This window comes from Hibiscus syriacus, unplaced genomic scaffold (genome assembly GCF_006381635.1).
Source record: "Hibiscus syriacus cultivar Baekdansim isolate YM2019G1 unplaced genomic scaffold, ASM638163v2 tig00110652_pilon, whole genome shotgun sequence".
In the NCBI taxonomy this organism is placed as follows: Eukaryota; Viridiplantae; Streptophyta; class Magnoliopsida; order Malvales; family Malvaceae; genus Hibiscus; species Hibiscus syriacus.
This window is the reverse complement of record NW_024062812.1, coordinates 832,707-852,765: the sequence shown is the minus strand read 5'-3', so window position 1 is coordinate 852,765 and position 20,059 is coordinate 832,707. Positions and strand designations below refer to the sequence as shown.

At 35.7% G+C, this 20,059-nt stretch overlaps 2 protein-coding genes across 2 annotated transcripts; one reads left to right on the top strand and one right to left on the bottom strand.

Annotated features, from left to right (window-relative positions):
- Positions 1-8,702: 8,702 nt before the first annotated feature.
- Positions 8,703-10,288, bottom strand: LOC120137119. Its single transcript, XM_039152960.1, has 3 exons — positions 10,216-10,288; positions 9,444-10,009; positions 8,703-9,271 (listed from the first exon to the last, which is right to left on the bottom strand). Exons 2-3 carry the CDS (start codon positions 9,454-9,456, stop codon positions 8,718-8,720), a joined length of 567 nt encoding a protein of 188 aa, XP_039008891.1. The 5' UTR covers positions 9,457-10,009; positions 10,216-10,288; the 3' UTR covers positions 8,703-8,717.
- A 7,412-nt stretch (positions 10,289-17,700) lies between these two features.
- Positions 17,701-19,431, top strand: LOC120137144 (lysM domain receptor-like kinase 4; the record flags this gene model as incomplete). Its single annotated transcript, XM_039152973.1, has 1 exon — positions 17,701-19,431. A coding segment is annotated over one exon (1,731 nt), but the record flags the coding sequence as incomplete, so codon positions are not given.
- Positions 19,432-20,059: the final 628 nt, after the last annotated feature.

The following is a 20,059-nucleotide window of genomic DNA, read 5'->3' as shown; positions in this document are numbered from 1 at the left end:
CTCCACAGAAAATCAGTAAGTCATCAGCAAACTGTAATGAGAAAGATCAAAGGACTGACCCGGTTTCCCTATGGTAAAACCAGCAAACAAACCCAACTTGACAGCTTTGTACAATACAGCTAAGTAGTTCTCCAACCCAGATGAATAGCAAGGAGAGAGGGAACACCCTTGTCGTAGCCCTTTAGAAATCTTAAATTCCTCCGTGGGTGAACCATTAACTAACACTGAAACCAAAGCGGTCGATATACATTGTCGAACCCATGAACAACCATTTTTCGTCGAACCCATTAGATCCATAACTTTTAAAGTAGTGACCAATCAACCGAATCATAAGCTTTCCTGAAATCAACTTTGAAAGCAAAACCCGCTAACCCTTTCCTCCTCCAATATTCAATACATTCGTTCGCAATAAAGAAGAGTCCAAAATCTGCCTACCCGAAATGAAAGTGAACTGTGTAGACCTAATTAATAATTCCATACACCCTCTGAGTCTTCCGGCTAACGTCTTCGAAAGAATTTTATATAGACCCCCTACAAGACTAATCGGACGAAAATCATCAATATATTCTGGACCCAACTTCTTAGAATCAACGTAATGAAGGAGTGATTAATCCCTCTCTCCCACTGTTTTCCAGCATAAAAAATCTTTACAAAATCTCATTACAACATCCTTAATATCTGGCCAAAATTGCTTAAAAATCCCAAGTTCAACCCGTCTGGCCCAGGTGCTTTATTTGGATCAAAATCAGAAACAATGCCCCATATTTCCTCCTCTGAAACACCACTTCCAATCCCTTAGCAATTTCTGGACTTAGCTTGGCAAAACCGACATTAATGTTCACTGCTTCTACCGTTTTGATCGAATTATATTCCACTTTAAAATGATCACAGATGTGTGCTTTAATAACTTCCGGATTTGAGCACTGCACCCCATCAATCTTCAAAGATAAGATCAAATTTGCCCTACTCCTCCTTGATGCACAGTGACGGAAGAACCTAGAATTACGGTTCCCTTCCAAAACCATTTACACCTCGATTTCTGATGCCAAATACGTTCCTCTCTTTGATAAAGTCCCCATAAATCCTTCTACGCTTGAACAAGCGAGACAAAATCAACCAATTTCGACCCCTGCTGTCTCGCCAATTCCATTTCATGGATGGATTTCTCAAGATCCTCTATCTCCTTTGGTAAATCAAAGTGCTTATTCCATACCAACCTTTGACAGCCTCCTTAATCCCTTTCAGAAAACAAGTTACTCCTCTACTTCTCCTCCCCCTCTTAAATTCACCTATCTTTGCTTTTATCATATCCTGTAAACTAACTTCCTTCAACATGTAATTAAATAACTTGAAAGGCCTAGGACCCCAATCAAACGAAATGTTTTCCAGCAGAACAGGATTATGATCAGAAAGAGAGCGAGGGAGCAATTTTTGAGAAATTCTCGGAAATAGATCTAAAAATGATGAGTCCACAAGAAATCTATCTAACCTCACAACCGATTGCTCCTCTCTAATATTCCCCCAAGTGAAAACACCACCACTCAACGGAAGATCAATCAAATTCGACCTCTGGATAAATTCCGAGAACACCCGAATGGAATGAAAATTATGAGTCTTACCTAATTTCTCTTCCGGGTTCAAATAAGCGTTGAAATCCCCACCTACACAAAAAGGCCCATCCGCTTGCTCGACAAACGACAAAAGATCATTAAAAAGCCTTCCTTTTCCGCTTCAATTGAGGGACCATAAACATTAATAAACCAACATTTAAAACCCGAATCTTTAAATTTCCCTAATAACACAACAATCTGTTAACAACCTGATCCAGAACTTCAATCTTCTCTTCATCCCAAAGAGAAATAACCCTCCTGCAGACCCCACTGCTGCAACACCACACAGCCTTGTAGAAGTCTTCATCTCACTCTCCTCAGCAATGATTGGTTAACCAATTGGACTTTAGTTTCCTGCAGGAAAACCAACAACGGCTTCTTCTCCCTGATCTTACGCCTCACCGCCCTAGCCTTCTCTTTTCTCCCCAATCCACGCACATTCCAGGACAGACATGAAAACTTTAACATAACTAAATTTAATAAAACACCTTTTTTTTATAGAAGTTGGAGGTCTCATTAAAAACTCCCTTCTTATTCGTTCACATACTTAAAGTATGTTAACGAACATTGGAAGGAAGAAAAGAGTACCTCAAATTTTATTGATAATAATACCCGATACAAAGACACCACAGAATATCCTCTCATGGTGATGAACACCATTACAACAAACACCTTAACCTCATATAACCTCATACAAAGCCACAGTCTAATCACCTTACTTCTAATTACACCACCAGCAGTAGGAATAAAATAGCGCAACAGAACATAATGCAAATTAAAAGCACACCTACAGCCATATGAACTAAAACAAACCACAATTGAAGAAACAAGATCTATTGAGACTCGTCTTCTTCAGGAGCCCAAGAGTTTGGTTTGAATGAAGGCTCTATCTCATGCACCATGACCTTGAAGAAGTTGTCACCAACCTTCAATTCCACCATCGCATCAATTCTCGCATCAGCCTTTGTGAGGACTTGAATTTTTGCCCGATCAAAGGATGATGGAGAATGACAACTGTGCAATTTTAGCCAATTGTGCAATTTTTTCAGCCACCGCTTTTTTTCCCCCTCTGAAGGTTATACCAAGAAGCTTACCCACTTCCCAGGTAGCATTAATTTTGTCATTCTCTTCTAGTAATAGAACGACCTATCACCCGCTTCCGAACGACACCTGTTTCGAATTCCACCGGACCTCCTATACACTCTTTCAACTTCTTGTCCTTTCTACAGCCCCTTTCTTGCTCACTGTCTGAACCATTGCACTCAGAACGGGAAGAAATCATTTCCAGTTTTTCTCACCCGATTGTACCGGCGGCAAAACCACAACTTCCTGCTCCACCCCTAATCCCATCACATCCTCCATTGAATAACCAATAATACCCACGTCATTTAACTCTGAACCTTGGCCAACTCCCTCCTTTATAGCAAGTTCCTGATCACGTAGAGACTTAACCCGAACTTCTCTAATTTTTCCATCACCCATAAGCTCTAAATTAATATCTAGCACAGCTGGGATAATTCTTAGGATGGGAGAACCGGGCTCACTGGTATATTCGGACTGGACTTGTTCATTACCCAACAAAATCTCATTTTTGCTACACCCCAGCCCCTCAAAGACTCCTTTAAAATCACTACTCAAATCAAGGAAATCTGACACCCTTCTGTCATTATGTTCCCCATCACAATCCTGTTGTGTTAACTTCAATCCCCCACAGCCGCCAGAAAAACCTGCAACTTCAGTCCCATCCATCCACTTTTCAACCCTTAAATGTTTCCCTTAGCTGACATATCACATCTATCACCTACCCCAACTACTCCACCTTCTTCCTCCATCTCCGACGCTGCAACCTCACCGAACTTGTCCTCCGATCCCTCCTCTGAAATTCTTTCCGAGTCTTCAAACGAATTCCTAAACAATGACCCTGTCTTTATTTTAACCTTGTATGATCTCCCATAAGCTCCTAAAGTGATCCATTCCGGAACGTCCAAGGGGCTCGCCACCTTCAACAGAACCTTTGCCACCGACAAATCCTCCCTCTTCCTCGTACCATCCAGAATGCTCACTAGTTTCCCCCACCGTCCAACCAGCTTCTCCAAAAAAGGAGAATTCTAGCATAAAAGTAGAATACCATAAAGCTCCACCAAGCAGAACGCCAATGGGAAACCTTCATCACTCAAAATAGGATCAAGCCAATTAAACCAGAATAATAATTCATCCTTCTTCTTCAACCATATCTCTTGTAGCTCTTCTACAGAACCAAAGGTGACAATGCAAGAGTTCCATGCATAACCCATCTGGCAACCCTAACCTTTATCCCATCACTGGCCAAACCCTTCTGAGCCAACTCAAAATCAAATAATGGTTTGACAATCCCTGTTAGAGATCTTTTAACCCAATCCGATTCACCCGAAGGGATGTGCATCTCCCACACATTTCTCATCCCCGGAGCCCAACTTGAACTCCCTACTCTTTGCTCCTTTAATACCAATTCAATCCTCCTCCTTTCATTCGAGACCAATGCCTCCTTATAAGATCTTCAATCCCTCAAACTATTCACAGTTGCTTTTCCATCTCTTTTCTTTCTCTCCTCATCCCTATTTGTCCTCTGTGAATCTGTCTGGGATCTATTACCAGCTGCAAACTTATTCCGATGGCTTTGATATTTCGCAGCCCCTACAGTTACTCTCTTTCCGTCTATCCATGCCCCGTTGACATTCTCAATCGCCATCTTTAAGCCTTCCTCCTCGAACTGAACAAAGGCAAACGTTTGATTCCCGTACTTTGGTTTGTTGGATACGTTTGGAATATAGACCCGCAATACATTGCCCTGATGTTGGAAAAGTTCCTTAACAGCTCTCCTAGAGACCCTCTTACTCAGGTTATCCACAAACGCCGTCCATTCCACACCGAAAGGCGGATGACTATCCATAAAATCTCTCTCTCTCACTGGACCTAGCTTGTAGTTTTGTTTACAATTTGCTCTGAGCATGTTGACCTTACAATTTAAAACTTGAACTTATAGAACCAAGGGAATTTAATTCATCTGCTTTTCTCAAACTCATAAATAATTATAATGATCCCAGTTATAAAAATATTTACACAACCAATTCATGTACATTAATCACTTCATCGCCATGAGCTATAAAATATAAAAAATCTGCAGCGTTCATAATATAACTAAATACAATTGGTTTGAAGCAAATTGCAAAGAAAAATGTACCTGGAAAAGAATAAGCACTTTTAACTCTCGTTTCTTGATCTCCCAAAGCATAGCATCAAGAAGTTGTAATTTTCCACTTGCTTTTATTCCAACCTCCAAAAATTCAACCTCTTGAAGGCCTTTAATGAGCAACGTTTGAAGTGATTGATCCAAATCATAGGGATGATCACAACATTGTCAAGAATTACCATCAAAGGAAGATATCAACCCATAATATGATGTCATAATAGTAATTTCTACATATCTTACTCATCCTCATACTAATACAAATATTACGAAAAGAGGTCAATGGAAATTCATCTAACACGGAAGAGAATAAAAGATAAACCAGGTGATTGTTATGCTTTTAAAAATAACAAATAAATAAAATAATTTTTGAACCATGAACCATTCCATCCCAAAAAAATTTGCATTCAGAGATTTTTTAAAAGCATCGTCAGATTAATGACTACAGAAGGATGACCTCAATATTAGCTAATATGTCCGCTTCCCAGTTGGCAACCCTCAAGATAAGCCTTAACGTAATATCCTTCCTTTCCATTATAGAGACGATCTCCTTCACCAAGGATTGAAACATAGGGGTGCTTAATTCCGGATTCTTGATCCACTTCAGTGCGTTACTTGAATCGGATTCTAAAATAATCCTCTGATTATGAACAAAACCTGAATCATTCAGTATGCACAACCCCCTCTTTATCGCTAATAATTCTTCCATAATCGGAGGTCCACCCCCAACCTTATCAGAAAACCAGTGAATCAACACACCACTGTTGTCCCTAATCAGTCCACCTATACCACCTTTATTCCATCCCTTCACCATCGCTCCATCAACATTAATCTTTATGAACCCATCTGGAGGAGGAACCCAGCAAGTTGGTTGAGATTTTCCTTTTTTCTGTCTACCAACCAAATCAGCAAGTGTTAAGTCACCCACTAGGGAGTCGTAAGGGGTCTACTCAACATCAAATCTAGCAGCAAACCAAGAAACTATTCTAAATCGAGCAATAAAGAACAGCATTACCACATCCAGCTTTCCTTTCTTAAATATAACCACATTCCTGCATTTCCAAACCGTCCACAACACCGCCCTTGGAATAAATTTCCATATTCTGGAATTCGGAAGTAGATCATCCCACAGAATATTGAGGTTTCTTAAGTATGATGTTAGGGATGGCAGTGTATTATTCTCCAGATTAATCAAAGTCATAGGCACTCTTTCCTCCTTCCAATGTTCTTCATGTTACTATCGTAACATGGAGGGTAAGAAGGGGGTTTTTAATGAGGTTTAATCTTTTATAAAAAAAAATGAGTCCAAAATTTCTAAGATTATAGTTGAAACATAACCTAAACATAATTTGTGCGATACTGCAAGCAAACATATAATGCCAGGAAAGCAGCATGAATATTTTGATTTATTAGAAGATTTGATATCAAAGGTATAAATTAAGAAAAAGAACTCAAATCTCACATAATCATGTGATTGAAGCAAAAAGTGCAATAAACTCAACCTTTCGGCTGGAGACAAGAATGTTACGGAGAAGTTCACAAGCATCAATCTTTGAATGTGAGCACAGAGAGAGAATCTGAAAGTATAGTAAAACAATACTTCTCTAGCTGCGCATTGGATAAGAGTACAGGAACCTAATACTCCAGAAACCTAGATGATTCTAGCTTGCACTCATAAGCAACATACTTTGCCAACCTCTCATTCATATTAGAAGAGCAAATCTCCTCCTTTGTTGAATTACAGTCAACCCTGCAAAATACATAGATATATTTTAAAGAAAATATATATACTTTATCAATATTACAACTAAAGAAGATCAAATAATGATACAATTATGTGTCAAGTACTCAGGTAATTAAGGTAATCCCAACATGTTGTAAATGCAAGCTAAAATACTCATAAAAAAGTCTTCAACATTGCTACGAGTACTTTTACTAGTAAGTAATAAACATGGGCAGAGCATTGAGAAGACATTTTAATTTTCAATTGCAACTACTTGATAATTTTTTTGATAAGAAACAAAGGCTCGTTAAAAACCCCCTTCATACCCGCTGATGAACAAAAGTGCCTCAGCGGACATTGGAAGGAGGAAAAGAGTGCCTCAATATTATTCCAAAAAGAAATTACACCTCATACAACAGCAAGCTATTACAAACATCACCCACCAACTTAACCTCAACCCACCCTACAAACACATCATCCAAACAAAAATTACTAAACAATTACCCTTACCCGACTTAGCCAAACTGTCAACCTCCCAATTCACAACCCTTTTTACAGACCTTATAATAACACTATGTTCCAATACAACAATGACAATTTCCTTAACTAGCTGTGAAAAGACGGTAGGACACACTTTCGGAGTCTTAATCCATTTCACTGCAATTGCAGAATCAGTCTCTATAATTAACCGACCCCTACCACACCATTCTGATTCCACAAACAAAGCTAAGATAGGCGGACCTGGACCAGCAGATGCCGAAAATGAACCCAAAATCTTACTCTCTTAATTCCTAAGGATACCACCAATTCCACTGCTATTCCAATCACTTGTCACTGCCCCATCCACATTAATTTTGAAGAAACCCGGGGGTGGGGGACACCACAAGACCTTTGAGAGATTTATCTTCATGGACGGATTACTTGAATCAGCCAACTTCGGGTCACCAACAAGGCAATCTAAGAGAACTGGAAAATTAGAAAATTTCGTTGAAAACCACGCAGCCACCCTATATCTAGAAATAAAGAACAACTGTTTAAAATCAAGACTTTCATTCTCGAAAATCACTTGGTTTCAACACTTCCATACTGACCACAAGACAGCTCCCGAAATAAAATTCCAAATAATAGACTTTGGAACTAGGCTTCCCCAAGAAGATAAGACATTAGGATACTCTGGAAGGACCGTGGATAGGTTCCACAACCTTAAGAAACTCACCCATAAGACCCATGCAATAGAACAAGAAAAAAACAAGTGAGAAATCGTCTCTTGGTACAAACCACAAAGAGGGCATAAAATGTTCTCTATCCCACTAACACCACGCTTGATAAGTTCAGATTTAATAGCCAATTTTTTATGCAAAACCTGCCACATAAACGCCTCCACTCTTGGGGTAGCATAATTGATCCAAACCAGCTTCGATCAAATCGGATCCACACTACTTGATAATCAAATGACCAGATATATATTTTCCAATTCAAAATTTAGCTGCCAATATCTCAAATTCTCAATCGGTATGTTTGGTTGTAAATGTGGGGGATTTAATTAGCTTAAGTCTAATTTAATTACAAGGAACAATATTGATTAGGAAAATTTCTTACTAAGCAAAAAGTTCAGATTCAATAAAACAAAAGCAGGAACCATACAAATCATTGACTAGAAGTTTTGAAAACCTTCTCAAGGGGAGTCCTAATATCCATCCAATTCTAAGATCATTGCAAGGGCCCCACCAGAATCTAATGTATATTTTCTCTTCTATTTATCATGTAAGTTTTGATACAGAACAAGAAACTTGTCCAGCTCTATCAAGCCCTTCTGCTTATTTTTGGTATATAATAAACCTCACCCATTAAAAAAATAAATAAATCCCAACCAGTTGGAACCAAAATTCATCAAGCAGCTAAGCACTTAAATTCCTGGGCTGTCACATGCACCAGTGACAAACACCAACATGAATCACATTCAAAACGTAGATAATCCCCACAGCTTACAGATTAAACCAGGAAAAATCCAATTCCTTTCCCTCTTGCTTAGGAATAAGCATCTCAATAACCTTAATATCAAGCTTATATGCTCCCAAATATGTCTAACAAATTATCATTAATCATTTAAGTTTGATGAACTGACTGAAATAAATAAAACAAATAAAATCATGTTGAATTACCATCCAACTAATAATAAATCAGTATCTTTTCCTTTCAGAACACATCCACAAATCTCTGTGAAATTTTTTCTTTTGCAACCAGATGCAAATGAAGTTCCAACTCCAGTGCAGGTGTCAATATCATTACTCGACATTTTTGGAGAAGCAACAGAATCAATGTCTATATCATGACCTTTCCTTTCAGAAGGCAAAAATTTTGGAACCATCTCCACACTTATATCACAATCAAGGACCCCTCCAGGCACGATGGAGTTTACCAACTGTGGACTTTGCAGATTTATAAATGCGGTTGTTTCAGCATCATCATTCGTTTCTCCTGCTCCCAAAACATTCTGAAACATTTGTGGATCACCCCCATTAGAAGACATATTCTTGCAGCTATTCTTTTGGCTAGTGGGAAACAATTTATGCCCATCATTTCTTTTAAGTTTTTCCTCAGCAAATTGACTTGTACTTGTCGCCATAGTCCTTTCATGAGTTCTCTTGGTGAATTCTTCTAAAACGTCCTCCTCCCTCCTACTAGCAGTTCCATTCAGATCATTGCAACTATCTACAGAACAAGCAGAACTCTATAAGAATGATACATTTAATCAAACAAAAAACTACTTACAAGAAATATCTTAGATCAACATCCAAACTACAGAAGAATTTCCTTTATAGATGATATGAGCAAATCACAAACAGCATGACACATGTTCCATCTGTATTACTCCTCACAATACCTGTTCCCAACATTCTTGGGTTGTTTCGTGAACAGTGCTATATAGGAACGAGCATCCCTTCTCTTCTTCTGTGTCCCTTCAGCTTGTGCATCTTTTTGCTTAATTTTGTTAACTTCCGCAGTTTGCATTGTCAATTGTTTCACACACTTTTCTTTTTTCTCTTTCTTCCTTTTCATATTCAACACATCTATGCTCTTATCAGACCTCTTTGATCCAGAAGAAGATGAGGAGGAGGACATCTCACCCCTCTCAGATCTCCTCAAAGGACTCATGTTCTCTTTTTTCTTCTCAACTCGCTCACTTTTCCTCTTAGCTGGAGGAGTCATTGAATTCAAATTTGCAGTCTGCTTCTCAAGAAGCTCCAACTTCCGCATACCAGAAGAACTTGTCAGAGTCGTGTTTTCCTTATATAGGGTTTCCCTAGGTGACCTCCTAATACCAGATGCTTCTGCTGTAGCAGACCCCAAATTCACAGACTTTTTGCCACTATTTTAACTTTCCTTTCAAATCATTATTTTCATCATCCTTAGCATTTCTACTAGACTACCTAGTACCATACGCCATACCTTCATTGCAAATAAAAAAATCTTAAAACAGTGCATAGAAAATGAAGCAGAAACTCACAATTATTTACCATCAAATGCCTATTTATTCACAACATCAAGCTTGATAGTTGACCATACTAGGATAAATATGATTCTATAAATATGCATTAACTCGGACGAACATGAAAGGAACAGCATATGTAAGAAAAGGTTGATAGTAGTAGTACCAAGAGAATCAGAACAATGTCACAGCTTTGAACCCTAAAATGTAAAACCTAACTCAAGCCACCAATACAGTCGATAAACAAAAATTTAGTAATTCCAACTCAATCGCAAGCGTCTCAAATTAAAACCCAGACAAACTAAAACCCAGACAAACTTGACCAGCATTTTTTTAACGCGATTGTGATTTTCCATAATAGATAAGTATGGACTTACCTGCATGCAAATCTAATGGTGCAATGTTCCCTCAATGAACTTTTTCCCTTTTTCCGTTTATTGTTTGTTTAGGTTTTCACAGAAGCAATGTTGGTTAGCAAGTCAAACCAATTCCTTTCCCCAAGAAAACAAGTGAAAAGGAAGGCATCCTCGCGAGGTTTTTACAAAGTTTGGAATGTGGTTTTCCTGTGAAAGTTTAGAGACTATTATTATCACATTTGGAATAGACGATGAAATTAATTTGCGGTCAGATTTGGGCCAATTTGTTAGAATAATATTTTCCTAATTTTTATTTAAATAACACTGGAACAAAATTATTTATAAAGATGGTATTTTTTTTATTAAGCTAAAGACGATTATAAAGTAATATATATTTTTAAGATAAAATAACCTTAGTGACTAAAAATCTCAGATAATATACGATTTTGACCAATTTTTTTTGGATTTGTGAAAATGACCAACAAAATTGCAATGCGATCTCTAATTCGCATTGCGATCTCCACTATCTCAAATTCGCGTTGCATTTCGCGTTGCGATAGTCCAAGTTGTCGTTGCGATAGTTTCCAAATTCGTTGCGATAGTCTACAGTTGTCGTTGCGATTTTCCAAATTCGTTGCGATAGTAAAAAAAAGATTTTGTTTCTTAAGAATTTTCTCTAAAAAGATAGTATTCGTGCGTACGTGTCGAAGACACGTATTACCACGACAACGACCCGAGACGAGACGGCGGCGACGCGCGAGAGTCCCCCTTGTTCTCTTCCACTCAACAAGGAAGTGGGAAATTCAAGCCTTAAATACAATTCCCAATAGTATTTTCAATACTATGTGGGATTGAGCATTACCAACACCATAAACTCTTAGTTCCCGACCACATATCAAAACCGTTTGATTATTTCAGATTCATTCGATTAAAGAACAAGAAAGATATATACCAGACCACAGATTTGAGATCTCTTTCCATTATCACTTGAAAGGCATGAGTCATATCTAGTTCACTACTACTTCCCTAACTTGACTTTCAAAAACAGTGGAGAATGAACATAGACAACTATTGTTAACTCAATCAATAACAGATGACATCGCAAATCAAGCCCTTGAACCAATCATTTTAGCGATTAATTTCCAATAAGTTACTCTTGATACTCATGGATAACCATCATAAGACGCATTAAAACCACCGATCAAGTAAGATTATCTAATACTTTCACATGTTCCGCTACCATAATATTAACTGAATAGAAATGTTTCAAGGAGAAAACAACTGCCTGTACTTATTTACTATATTCTATTAGCATTTTCCTATGCAGAGATTTAGAAAAATACACATATATCAAAGAAATGCATGCTCATTACATAGTCAATGAAGCACTAAAACAGATGCTTATGTATGCAGTTTAACAGTCCCTTCATATTTCGGTCTCTTTGATTAGTAAGTGGTGGTCGGGAACTAATATTCTATGGTGTTGGTAATGCTCAATCCCACATAGTATTGGAAACACTATTGGGAATGGTATTTAAGGCTTGAATTTCCCACTTCCTTGTTGAGTGGAAGAGAACAATGGGGACTCTCGCGCGCCGCCGTCTCGTCTCGGGTCGTGGTCGTGGTCGTGGTCGTGGTAATACGTGTCTTCGACACGTCCGCGCGGATACTATTTTTTTAGAGAAAATTCTTAAGAAACAAAATCTTTTTTTTTACTATTACAACGAATTTTCGCAACGAATTTGGAAAATCGCAACGCTATTTTCAACTATCGCAACGCGAATTTGCGATAGTGGAGATCGCATTGCGATTTTGTTGGTCATTTTCGCAAATCCAAAAAAAGTTGATTAAAATCGTATATTATTTGGGATTTTTGGTCACTGAGGTTATTTTCTCTATTTTTAAGTGCTCTTATAATTATTGGTGCTCAAACTCTTGACATATAAGAACAATAACAATTCTTTTAATCACTATGATAAGTTGGTTTGTGCAAAGATGATATTCTTTTAATAAATATGTATATATATATCTTTTAAAAGATTACATTTTATTCATATTATAAGTCATATTATTTATATAGAGATTTTTTAAAATGTTTAAATATATTTTTTCAAATATATACTTTTGTGTAACTCATGCTCGCACAATTATGTGTCTTTAAAACATATTACGAACGTTATTTTTTAAAAAATAAAATTCTTACAATTTTTTTATCTATTATTTTTATTTCATTCATTTTGATCTTAAATGATGTTGATATGAGAAAATTTGTCCAGATAACTTACCACATAAACAAATACATACCTTTTAAAATATATCTTTTGAAAGGCATTTTTACATAAATGCGTTTTTATTAAAACTGTAACACACATAGCTCGTATATGTCTCGTAACACAAATTAAAGATGTCACATCAATTCAATAGACATTTGCTAGGCCTAAATGCTTAAAAAATTTTGTTTCGATTTAAAATATTTTTTTATCATTTAAAAATCTTTTTCCTATAGTATGCCTAGTCATAACATAATAATTTATTGTTTTAAACAAAGTTGATTTTATGCATCAATTAGACAGTTCTATGATGTTTCATATATATATAATGGTGTTTGTTTTAAACCCATTTAAAATCATTCATAATATTCATACATATATACGATTATAATCATGGTTATCAAAACCAGATCGGACCGGTCGGTTCAGCCGGTTGCACCGTGAACTAGTGGCCTGTCCGGTCTGGTTAACTTCCAAAACCAGTTTTACAATGAACCGATAAAACCGGCTGAGAACCGGTAAAACCGGTGTGAACCGACTGAAAATCGGTGTGAAGCATCGGTTCTGTTTTTTTATTTTTTAAAAAAAATTAAACCAAATGATGTCGTTTGTTAAACGAGCCGAGTCGAACTCGAGTATTGCTGAGCTTGACTCGAACTCGAAAACTTTAAAAGTAAGCTCAACTTGACTCAAAAACTCATGAGCTAAAAATTATCAAGTTCAACTCGAACTCGAAATATAATATTGAAACTTGAACTCGAAAAGGCTCGAACTCAAAAAAAAATTAGAAGCTCGATTGAAGCGAAAGAATAGTTCGCTCTGTGCTCACCAAAAGGCTCCATGATTTTGAATGACAAATTACCTCTATTATTTATAGAAGTCAGTTAGGATGCTCTTCTATGTTTCTTAGCCATGTAGGATTGTTTTGTTCTCATATTTTTACTCTTTAGACTTTTGGGATGCTCTTCTATGTTTCTTAGCTATGTGAGATTGTTTTTTTAAATAAACCAAACGACATCGTTTGTTATAATTTTTTTCAACCCCAAATTTATTTTTTGATAATAGTTATATAGTTATATTTATTATTTAATATGTTTACCTTAAATATTATGTTATAGTTGATTTGAATCATTTTGTTTCACTTGATTTTATGGTTTTTAACTTATATATGTTATGACTTGTGATATTTTTATACCTTTTAATATTGTAAACTTAAAAAAAGTGTTACATATATATTAATATTGCTTTGAATATTATGTAAAATTTAAAAAAAATATTTTTTTATATAAAATCCAGTTCAAACCGGTTGAACCAATGAACCAGTACCTTCACCGGTTTAAGGTCTTGTCCAGTTTTAAAAACATTGATTATAACTGAAATTAACCAAACATTAAAACGGTTCTAAATTGCTATTTCAGACCCCTTTTAATATAAATTTGGTAAAGCAAATCAACGGATATAATGTACATGACACTAATAAATCAAAGTTAGAGTGTCTTACTGATATTGTCGGTAGGTTTGATTTCCACAAGATGATGGCACGCTTCTCTCTTCATGTTCTTTTCTTTACTCAAACCTATGCATGAAAAATCATCACGCGCTAAGTAAAACTTAGTGAGGTAATAACATAGCTAAAATGAGATAAAACATAAGATTTCGTAAAACATTATAAACATAAATCTGAAATTAAAATAAAAATATTAAAACTTTCAAACCAGACTATTCATGATGTTCTCCTCTTGAAAATCTGAAAATCATCATCTCATGATTTTATCAAAAATCATGTAAATCATTATTAAATATAAAAAACAACATCATATTCCTTTCATTCGGACATATTTTTCATTCGAATATGTTTCAGAACTTTCACTTCAGTTCTATATTCCATTATTTCTTATTCCTTTCATAACTTCACATTTACTATTATAGCCTAATGTATATGTAAGAGAATACAAGGTACGTGAGTCAGACATTATTATCATATCGGAATCATAATATGCACACAAAGTGCAATCACATCTGAAAATATATACTAGTGTACCCACCAGTAACACTACAGTATATCACATCAGAAATGAACACACATAGTTCTATCGCATCAGAATCAGAATATGCACACAAATTGCAATCACATCAGAATATATATATACTAGTGCACCCACTGGTACACCACAATATATCAAAATTGGAACATATAAGCACACATAGTGTTATCATATTAGAATCATAATGTTCACACAAAGTGCAATCACATCAGAATATATACTAGTGCACCTTCAGGTAACATCCCAATATATTAGAATCACTCCACTCAGAATATATATATACTAGTGCACCCACCGGTACACCACAATATATCAAAATTGGAACATATAAGCACACATAGTGTTATCATATTAGAATCGTAATGTTCACACAAAGTGCAATCACATCAAAATATACTAGTGCACCTTCAGGTAACATCCCAATATATTAGAATCACTCCACCTCATGTACTCACGACTGTCAATGTAACATATAATGAGCTTTCATATCATATTTCATTCATTTATAATTCAACATTTTCAATCAGTATCATTTTTCAATATCATTATCATAAAAAAACTCATAATTTAGGACAATTCATACCCTAATCATTCATAAAATATTCATGCGAACATTATATAAATAATTGGTATTTAAAACAGAAAACATACTTTAAAATAATATGAGGTTAACTTATCACAAGTCATCCTCAATCAATTTAATCAAATAAATTAATATACTCATTTTAATACTTTACTTATAAATCAAAATAAAGCCTCAACTTTAGGTTTAATCATTTGTTTCCATTGTTTCAACTACGCTTATTTATCAAAATTTCATATTCTGGCAGTTTGTACTACCTTCAAAAAATATTATTTTGTATTAATATACTAACTGAAAAATTATTTTGTTTATACTACTGAAAACTAGACTCAAATACAAATCTAACCATATAAGGCACTCTATCTATTTCCACTTGTACAATTTACAACGAATTTTCAAAGTTGACTGAAAAGTTGTTTTGGGCAAAATCTACTGTATTGTTTTCTGACCTATCACCAATTAAAAATTAATATATTTCTGTATACTTCTCAAAATCAATTTTCGTTTGTTCTAAACAAAACTAGACTGATATACAAATCAAATGGTATAAGATTCATCCTTCAATTATTTTTGTATAATTTCTGGTAATTTTCTGAACTTACAGTATATAACATAATTTCTAGGCAGATTTCATTTTGCATCATTAATTTATTCACTAATTCTATTAGCTTACCAATTGAACATATAGGCTTGAATCATACTTCACATACACTAGGAGTCACTTTTTAGGCCAAATAGTATACAAACATGTACACATCAAATTAATCATCATACATGTCTTAGAATTAATCTCCAACCTTAAAAACATCAAAATTCTTCTTCAATTCTTCAAACTCCAAAAATCTTACATAAACCTTAATTCTCAATCTTAACACACAAGCATCTTCACCATGAAATATTGATACCAAATTATAGAGAATTTTATGTAAATTAATTCTCTATCTAATAGCTTAATCCAAAAATCAAGTGTATAACTTCAAAAATCAAAACAAAAAAATTTCTTACCTTGAGCAAGGTGGTTCGGCCAAGAGAAAAACAACAAGATGAAAATGGCCAATTTTTTTATTATTCTACCATTAAATTAGCTTTTTCACTTGTCTTTAAATTATTATAATTAAATTTTTTTATTCAATTATGATAAATTCTAAAAATATCATTAATGAATCTTAAAATTACCAATTTCCATTGCCATTTCCACCATTAAAATATTATTTGGTTAAAAATGAATAAATTTGGCTTTGAATTTCTACTTTGGCCATGTAATTTTCAAAAATTACATTTTAGTCACTAAAATTCCATTGTTCAGTCAAATCTGAAAAATTACATTGTTTTGAGTCAAATTTCTTTGATCTAAAATATGAAAATAATATTTTCAATCATTTCCTAACATCCTTCAATTTTTTTAAATATTTTGGTTCGATCTAATTATCCAATTTCAATACCAAACTTTATCGCAGGCTAAAATATATAACTTTTCAAAATTATATTTTTTGGTCCCTAAACTTTTTAAAGTTTACAATTTAGTCATAAAACTTTCAAAGTTTATATTTTAGTCACTGGTCAAAATTTAGGGTGTTACAAAAGCGGTTTCAGTTTCTTGAATGATATTGTTTGTGTGTCATTTGAATAGAAAATAATAAAAATGATATTATTATCTATAATATTGCATCAGATTTGAACATAAAAATAATATTTATATTAAATTATAATAATAAATTATATAAATTTATTTTAAATAAAATTAATATCAGTCAGTTGCTTTGAACAATTTTTCGGTCAAAAATTATTTAAATGTTATGTTTGTTACTTGTATAGTATTTAACTAATTTGATGTAATGATTAAATATTCAATCTTTTTTTTTATAAAAGATCTCATAATTTATAGCAAAATATTCGTCTCTTCGTAATTATTAAATGACCAAAACGATTTTTGGCGCCAAAATACAAACGCTGTAATCAGCTCTCGGGAATGTCTTTTGCTTCTCTTCTTAATCTTAATGAATATGGATCAATTTGCTCATTTTTCAAATACAGGAACCGAAATGCAATCCAAGATATAGTACAGGGACTTCTATTGTGGGCTTTCAAGAGGAATTTTAACTGCAAATTGCTGATAATAACGGTCTACCTAAAAATACAAATAAAAACAAAAGCGGACGTATGATCAGTAAACAACGAGAAGAAAAGTACCATAAAATTCGTTATGGTATCATTTTTTCAATGAATTTCCAGTTGGCCCCTAGCTCTTAGGCCGGCAGTTCAATTTGATTCCAAATTTGATCACTCTTCTTTTCTTCGAAGTATATGGAGTGCTGCCTTAAACACTCGTCAGAAATGTCACATATTTTTTACCAGCAGGAATGATTTATCTCTCGTTTCTCATCTCGTTTCTGATTGTTCTTCCGACAATCATGCAGAACATACTTAGTCTACAGAGCCAACCAGAATTTTGGACAGCAGAATCTGCTGAATATCTCTGCTTTGTTTCGGATCAAACCTGACGAGTTGCTTGACTTGAACAACATAGCTTCACCTTCGGAAATTCTGAAACCAGGCAGAGAAGTTCTTCTCCCTATAACCTGTTTGTGTTCTGGACAGTATTTTATGGCTGGTTTAAACTACACAGTCCCTGAGAGAACATCGATTTCGGAGATTGCTTGTGGGGTTTTTGAAGGGTTAACAAAATCGTTAACGTTGCTCCAGGAAAATCCGTCACAAGGGAATGATGTTGAGGTTGATGGTAAGCTTCTTGTTCCTTTGAGATGTGCTTGTCCTGATAATTTCACTATTGTTAATCAAGTGAAATACCTCGTGACATACCCTCTCCTGGAAGGAGATGGAAAAATCCCATTGAGCATGAAATTTAGCATCTCTGTTCAAGATTTCTTAGCAGCTAACCATTTGGAACCTAGGTCCACTGTTTTTCCCAATACAACTGTTTTAGTTCCTTTGAAATCAGATCCTGCAATTAACCTCAATATACCAGATTCTCCACCCCCAACCCCAGGTTTTCTTCCCACCACCATAGTTGAAAAAACAAAGAATACAAAGTTGAGGAATTTGTATATTACAGGATCCATTGTTGGGTTTTTGCTGGTAACTTTAGCATTGCTTGCTTGTGGGCTGCATGTGAAGGCCTTAAAGAAATGGAAGGGAGAGAGACTACAGTCTTTTACAGATAGAAACTCTGTACTCTTTGGCTCAACAGCCCTAAGCTCTCCTGTATCGGGGCAAACCGCTAGAAGCTCGACGAATTCTTGTTTATCTCCCAATCTTCTAGCTGGGATTAAATTTTCTTTGTACAACTATGGCATGGATGATATAAAAAGAGCTACAAATGACTTCAATGAAGACGCCAATAAGATTGGCGAGCAAGTCTACAAGGGGTTGATTGACAATGAAAGTGTAATGATCAAGCAGATGAAATTTGAAGATACCCGTCGGGTTATAGATATGCATTCTAAGATCAATCACGTTAATATTTTGAATCTTCATGGTGTTTGTTATGGTCAAAATGACTTTGTCTGGTCGTATCTGGTTTTTGAATTCCCTACCAATGGCTGTTTAAGGAATTGTTTATCAGATCAGCCTCATCGTCTAGACTGCAGTCGAAGGACTCGAATAGCTTTCGATATAGCAACCGTTCTTCATTACTTACATTATTGTATTTTCCCTTCGTATGCTCATATGAGCGTGAATAGCAGGAATATATACGTGACATCGAAATGGAGGGCGAAACTAGCAAATATTGGATCGACCCTTGCTGTCACGTCATCAACAAGGAACGTAAGTGCTGACACCATCGACGGATTGGTCACTCCAGAGTACCCCATGAACGGAACGGCTTCGTTGAAAATGGACATCCATGCATTTGGGGTTGTTTTGCTTGAGCTCATTTCGGGGAAGGATGCCACAGAAGGAACTTTGTTGAAAGATTCAATTGGATTTTTGGGAGGGGGAGCAAATGAAGGTGGTTGTTTTGAACAATTGAGGAGCTTCATCGATCCATCTTTGAAAGATGAATATTTACTAGCTGAAGCTTTATGTTTAGTAGTTTTAGCCAAGGCTTGCATAGAGGATGACCTTCTCAGAAGGCCATCCATGGATGATGTAAGGTATGGCTCATAAATATACCGGTAAAGAGGACAGGGGATGGAGCGGAGTGAGCGAAGCGAACATCAACCGTCCTTATAAAGAAAGTCTCATAGAAGGGGTTACGATACGATTATGTGGGTTGGGGGTGCGGGGGCTGTGCCCCGCGGTACGGTACAGGGTTAATTTTGTAATTATGTACCAGGGTTTTCTATTATAAATAGAGATGTAACCTAAACCTATTATCATTGAATAAAAATTTTCTAGCGCCGCCTAGGCACCGAGGACATAAGCACATTGCTGAACCTCGTTAAAATTCTTGTGTTCTTTCGTTTACTTTGCCCGATTTATCAACAATTGGTATCAGATGTCAGGAGCAAAATTCGAAGTTGCGAAATTCGATGGTCTGGGTAACTTCGGATTATGACAAACGAGGGTGAAGGATCTGTTTGCGCAGCAGGGGATCCTGAAGGCTTTGCGACCAACAAAGCCAGCGTCGATGGAGGAGGAAGATTGGGAAGAATTGCAACAACGAGCGGCATGAACCATACGATTATGCTTGGCGGACGAGGTTATGTATCACGTCATGCATCTATCGTCTCCAGACGAAATTTGGAGGAAGTTGGAAAGTCAATTTATGTCCAAATCCTTAACGACAAAACTG